We start from the raw sequence: 6,668 nt of genomic DNA on the forward strand, positions 1-6,668 counted from the left end.
CTGCATTCGCACGAGCAACACCCTATTCTCTCACTGAAGCGCCCACCATAATGTGCATGCTGCCGATTTAGTCTAACAATGCACAAGAGCGTTGTCCATGACGGTGCACACCTTCTCCTGCTCGATCTCTCCATGGAGAGCGTCTATGACACAAGAGGGCGAGAACGGAGCTTTCCACTATTCCAAGACCAATGTAATTTTGTAGTGGTTGTCAAAAGTACGATTATATTATCACACGACTAGGTATAGCTAGTGACATGTGACGGTAACAACGAGAGTGAAAACCAGCCCGAAAACAATCAGGACACCGCGCATTACCCAGTATCCCAGAATAACATCCGCTCAATGTTGGTGTCCTTTTAGGTTTGTCAAAATGAGGGCCAGAATATGATAATTTGTAGTATGGATGTGAAAACTTCGTAAGGCCAATTCAGAAAAAATCGGACAGTGCACCAAGGAGAAATAATTAATTGAAACTTTGTAGAGCCAATTTGTTTTCAGGCCACGTCAGTATTTATGCCAGCCACCTAAAATGACCGAGGAGAAAATAAATACTACTATTTGGACGAATTTGTACTAGTACTCCAGGAAAACCAAGCCTTGAATGAACGCAAAGAGAAAAAAAAAACCAGAAAGCGAAAGAAAGACGGGACTAGAGGAGGCGGAATTAGCCAACAACGCGCGTGCACGGCGACCCACCCCACGCCATACACCAATCGTCGATGAGAACCCGGCAGCGTGAGGCGCGGCCGGCGAAGGCGATGTCTGCGCCGGCGGAGGAGGCCTTCACGGCGCGCGAGCGCGACGCGGCCGAGCAGCTCATCCACCTCAGCGAGAGCAGCTCGTCCTCGGGTGCGCCGAGGACCGCCGGCCGCGCCCCCGCCGTGTCCTCGCGCTCTTCCTCCTCGCCGCGCTCCGTGAATACCTCGTCGGTTCTGGCGCCGGCCGCGCCGCCCGTTCTCCTTGGATGCTGCGCGGGCCCGGAAGAAGATGGGGAGCAGGAGGTGGCCGGGAGCAAGCGGAGGGTGAAGCGCTACCGGCTGATCGCCGAGATCTACGCTGCGACGGAGGAAATTGGAGGGCGCGCGCGGCAGCCGGAGGAACAAGATTGAATAGACGAAGATGCCGAGAGAAAGAGAAGGACTCTTTTGTAATTGACGTAGTTGGTAGGGGGTAGCTCGTAGTTCGAGCTCGCAATCCTCTTCTTCCTCTCGCCGGAGAGGGAGTTGCCATGCCATCGATCTCGCTTGTAGAAGCTTCATCTTTGCAATAAGACTTCTCGTTTTGCTTGCCTTTTGTGTTCAGTTGATCCATGGCCTCTAAATTTCTATCTGATTCAGCCGATCGCGCGCGCACAGTACAGCACCGCTGTAGTTCTAGCCTAGTAGCCTTTAGTCTCGTGCTCTTTCTAGCTAGCTAGGCTCGATCTCGATCAATCGATGATCTCTGAGGCAAAGACCGCAGGCGATCGATCGCCATCGGGGTCGATCTGATCAGCTCCGGTTACGGACTCGGCCATTCCCGGCCGGCTGTCGCGCGCGTATGCAGTTTTTGCAGTTAACTATTCCCTGGCGCCGGCGAATGCGATTCGCCGATAGATGGATCAATATGAACCCGTGCTTGTTTGATTTGGGCAACGACGCTGATCCGGGACTGCAGTTCCCCGCATGCACCTGGTCATGGTGGCGGTAATGCTTGCTGTGGCATGTAGATGAGCAGAATTGGTGGCGGACAGGCGGACCGGCGCTCCGGCGGTGACCCGCTGGCCATCCTACTTTCTTTCTCCGGCCAGACACCCACCACTTCTCCATATTGATTCGATCGATTCATAAGAGTCCAATTTATTGAATGCAATATTATCGATGGGATGAGAAGTTGCTGGAGCGGAAACAATAGTGTTTGGGCGAACTGAATGTTCTAGAATCTTCCTCGTGCACATCCTGGTTGTATAACTAATGTCAAGCGAGCTTAATAATCAGCATCTGACCACTGAAGTGTAACTAATGTTCTAGAAGTTTCCACTTGCACATCCTGGGAGTACTAGATAGTGTACCGCGATTCTTCAGATTGTTCAACTCAGATGGATCCATAACTCTGAGTTCGATATTCGAATTCAGTGAGTTAATGCGCCGGCTGCAAAGCGGTCATACATGTCAGCTAGCTGTACACGTAGAAAGTTCTACGAGTATTGGTTAATTTTGTACACCTCGAAGTTCATGTCTACAGAAGCTAGCACCAGCCTCACTATGTTATCGATCGATTCTTTTTCTTTTGTGCAGTGTGATGGTAGTTACTCTATAAAGGAGGCTAGGAAAGTTCTACGAGTAGTTGTGTACTGTGATCGATGTGATCGTCGCTACAAAGGAGGCTAGGAAATTTAAGATGATGGTTTAATTTGTGACACTGTTCATAGTAAGTGGGTTTTTGTGGTGTCAACAACGTATCAATTAGCTTGGACAGTTGGCTAGTTTGTGCTTTGGGAACGCAGATTCTAGTAGGAGAAATAGTGAAATCTCTATACAAAAAGAATCTGATATATGGCACAACTTGTCACAAAAAAAAAACCCAACCAAATGTACAATCCACGCGTGACACTTGTTGCAGAGAAAATCAAAGTGAGCGGAGAGATGAGAGAGAAGGCTACGATAGGGCTCGGATGGCTCAGTTTTTTCCTTTTTTGAGATTCAAATATTTTAAGCAAAATATTTTGAAAACCGTTCGTCAAAATTACATATTCCCTTTTAATATCTTCAAATCGAGATCTTGAAAATTAGATCCCATGTTGCTCAATTTGCTCAGCCTAGTGAGGATGTCCAATGAGCTAGGGGATGAGGAAAAGCAAAAGCTTTGCTAACACCCTCATCTAGTTTTTAGAGTTAGAGTTTGTCTGTTGGGAGTGGATGCGAGGTGAATAAATCTACCTCAACTCCGCGCCCACATCAGCGTCAACCATCATGCAGCAAATCGGAGTTGACAACATCGTGTGCTTGTCGATCCTTTAGATCAACATCTTGGTCTTCTCGCCGTTATTCAGACCTGGAGAGATCGGTTTCTTGGCATGTCACTGACGTTGGTCGTTAACCATGATGGCGCTGGGGCTAGGGTGAGCAGGTGGATGCTCTGGAGTCAGGATGTTGGCCCGGAGGTGGTGGAGCTGTCGTTATTTCCGGACGCGTGCCAAATCGACATGTACCTCGCTGGCGGAGCTGTCGATATTTCCGGACGTGCCAAATCGACATGTGCCTCGCTGGCGGTGGATATTGGTTCAGGATTGATGTGCCAAATCGACATGTGCCTCGCTATTTACAGCGGGCATGTTCATCTACTTACAAAGCCTCATTGGTGGTGGTGATTTTTTTTGAATCTGTCAATGGTGGAGACTCAACATACGTCTTTTCCAACGTGTGTCTAAGAGGCGTTGGTGCTTGGCGGGAGCCGCTGTCTTCGGCGAGTGTAGGAACCTTATGGATATTCTTTATCTTTATATACTTTAATGTTTGTTTTGCAAAGTTTTCAAATGGAAATTGATTTTGTATATCAATGAAATATGTTATTGCTTCAAAAAAAAATTACCCGATCCTTGCTAGTGCTAGCTGTTCTTCAAACAAAAAGAAAAAGGTAGCTAGGTGGAGCAGGAGCTGACTCCGGATGCGTCACACGGTCCCCACACGCGTTCGGGTTTTGCCGGCAAGGCCGACCGCGGCGAAGACCTTGAAGATCTTTTGTTTCGTTTTATTTTTCGCGAGGGAAGACCTTAACGTGATTGTGTCAAGCAAAATGCAAAGCAACAAAGCTTAACGGAGGCGTCGCCGCGTCGGCGGCACAGCTTGCAGTTTCCTTGCGGGAATGGAAAATAAATACTCGTACTATACGTACTATCCTCGCGGCTTCTTTATTGGTTCACGCTCCGCACACTGCACCTACGGAAGAAACTTCATCGCATTACTCTAATATAAAAATACTTGATCACATAAGGACATCTCCAGCAGCTCGACATGTCTGTTTTAATATATTTGAGACGGACCGCGGACACTAAAATGGCCAGATGTGTTTCTTAAAAAGATATAGATGAACTGCCCACCTTCAATGCTCTAGCAGTGAAGCCAAGCGCCGGCCTAACCAGCACTCGCGCTTGAAAGGCGAGGCGCGCCATTAACGCGGCGCGAAAACCGTAGCGACACCACCCGCTAGTATTGGCGTGCAAAAGGCGAAGCGTGCATTGTCGTTTTGATCTCGGCATGTTCGCGACGACGAATTCACGACCCGAATTTGGGCCACAAATGTATCTCCGAGGATGGGTCAGACAGTTTGCGTTGGGGCAAACCCTAATTTTGACCCGCCAGCATAAACATAGACTTTTGATCCGTTTGCGTCGGCTCGCTGGAGATGCCCAATCAGCTTGACGAGAACCATAACTTTTTGCGACAAATACCAGAAGCTATTATAAAAGGTTAACCACTGGATGTAGAAATCATGGCAAACAGTTTAAAATTACTTCGAGATCAATGGACCACTGAAACGGTCACTACTGCCGCTAGATAGAGCTTTGGATGTGTTGTCATTGAATCCTTGAATCGACATGAAGCAGCTTGACGAGAACCATAACTTTTTTGCGACATGAAGCAGCTGACATCAAATTGACAATCGGAGAGCAAACTATACCCGGAAGCAAACCCTAGTAACAGGCTACGGTAATCCGGTCCCTGGGTGGATCGGAGCCTCCCCACACGCATGCACGGGCCAAAAACCGATTGGCAAGTCGATCTACCGGTGGAAGAGCAGAGCAGAGCCTCCGTGTAAATTTGATCAAGTTTTTTGCGAATGAAAATACACTTTTGCTAGTTCTATCATTGTAGGTGAACCGAGAATAACGTTAGTTCTTAATCGACAATATAACGTAAATTACACATGGAATTGGTGTCCGAGAATTAAGCTAATTCTATATGGATTGGGAACTAGCCGCATCCATCAAATTAACCTCACCATTGGAGAGACTAGTTGTTGGTGTGTTTGGAGTTCTGGTATCCATGTTCACGTACGTGGATTTGTACAGTTTCCTTTGTCCAGCCAGCCCACACCAACGTTCCGTTCACGTGACACGCGAGCGACCTGGTCCGTTCGTCGGTCCACCACCACAACCCAGACCTGGGACCCCACCCGCCAGCGTCCCTGGCCGGCCCCACGCCTGCAACGTCTCCTCCCATTTGCGCTTGGCCCGACACAAACCGACCCGGTTCCCTCCCGCCCCGCTCGCTCGCTCGCTATAAAGCCGCCGGGCGTGCACCCCACGCCTCCGTTCAGGGCCCCCGGCCGTTCCATCTCCTTCTCCTCCCCGCGCCCACCACCACCACCCAAAAAAATCTCCACTTCCCGAGCCCTCCTCTCGCCAAGCAACCGATCGGCCCGGCCGGTTCTCGGTTCTCTCGTCGCTGCGCCAGCCATCCAGGCATGTCGTCGCTCGCCGTCGGCCGGCGGGGGCTGGAGCTGGAGGACCTGGAGCTCTGGCTCGCCGGCCTCTTCTCCGCGGCCGAGCTGGCCGCCGCCGACCTGCTCCTGCAGCTCAGCGTCAGCGTCTCCGCCAAAGGGGTCCACGACGACGAGGAGGAGAAGGCGGCGTTGTCTTCGTCGGCCGCGACGCAGTCCCCCTCCCCGCGGTCCGCGACACCGGGCTGCGACTGCGACGACCTCACCGTGGAAGAGGAGGCGGCGAAGGAGGAGGAGAGGGTCGCCGAGAAGCCGGCCGCGTCGACGGAGCTGGACAGGCGGCCGAGGAAGCGGTACCGGCGGCTCTCAGACCTCTACGCCGCCACGAGCCCCGTGACGGTGACCTCCGCGTCCGCCACCTCCGTCTCAAAGACGAAGAAGCGCAAGAGGTCTCTCCACCGCCAGGACGGGTTCGGGTCCTCGTCGCCGTCGGGGTCGTCGGTGGAGCCGACGAGGTACGGCGGAGACTACTAGGGAGGCAAACCCAGCCGCGTAGAAGGGCTTTTGTGTAATTACGCCGCGCTCGTGGGGTCGGTTCTGCGAGTCCCGGCTCCACTTTCGCTAGCTAGCGGCCGATCTTTTCGGGGAAGAAACGGAAGACGACAAAACGCAGCTTGTACAGGAAGGCGGAAAAAAAAGGTAGTTAGCGCCTTTGAATTTTGAAATTTGAATCTCTTCTGCGCCGGCTTCCGTTTTGAGATCCCGAAAGGTTTCGCCGTTAATTCCCTCCTACGCGATTTGAATTCCGGCAACGAATCCTCCTCTCCCCTCCCTAGTGTTTTTCTTGGAAAGCGCGTGCACGCATGGCATCTGATCGAGCTCGTAGCAGCGCGCGCGATCATCAATGCATGCTCGGCCTTTAATTTGATGAGATGGATGTTGATCGATCCTGATTGATGTGGAGTTGGAGAACCCAAGAATATAGGAGTACGTAGCGCGTACGTGCAGTTTGCTTGCGACCACACGGCGACGATCTTGTCGGAGTCATGTTCTCTCACGGAAATAAACTCCATTTATGTTCTGAAGATTATCTTTTATGAAGTAGTAGTATCTAGCTGGTACAAAGATGTAAGAGCATCGCCGTTTGATTTGGTCTGTTCGTGTAGCTACGCGGATATGCTTCGTGAGGTCCAGTTTTTCACCCCCATTTTGATTGAAACTTTGAAGTAGCTATTCATTAATTT

The 6,668-nt window shown here is 50.9% G+C and overlaps 1 protein-coding gene across 1 annotated transcript; it reads left to right on the forward strand.

The window, feature by feature from the left end:
- Nucleotides 1-5,306: 5,306 nt before the first annotated feature.
- On the forward strand, nt 5,307-6,160 carry LOC127302735 (uncharacterized). The gene has a single exon (XM_051333273.2). It carries the CDS (start codon nt 5,449-5,451, stop codon nt 5,956-5,958), a length of 510 nt encoding a protein of 169 aa, XP_051189233.1. The 5' UTR covers nt 5,307-5,448; the 3' UTR covers nt 5,959-6,160.
- The last annotated feature ends 508 nt before the right edge of the window (nt 6,161-6,668 follow it).

The sequence above is a fragment of the Lolium perenne genome, chromosome 5, assembly GCF_019359855.2.
Source record: "Lolium perenne isolate Kyuss_39 chromosome 5, Kyuss_2.0, whole genome shotgun sequence".
NCBI classification, from domain to species: Eukaryota; Viridiplantae; Streptophyta; class Magnoliopsida; order Poales; family Poaceae; genus Lolium; species Lolium perenne.

Coding starts and splice junctions, on each gene's coding strand:
- LOC127302735 (XM_051333273.2), top strand. CDS start 5,449: ATGTCGTCGCTCGCCGTCGGCCGGCGGGGGCTGGAGCTGGAGGACCTG.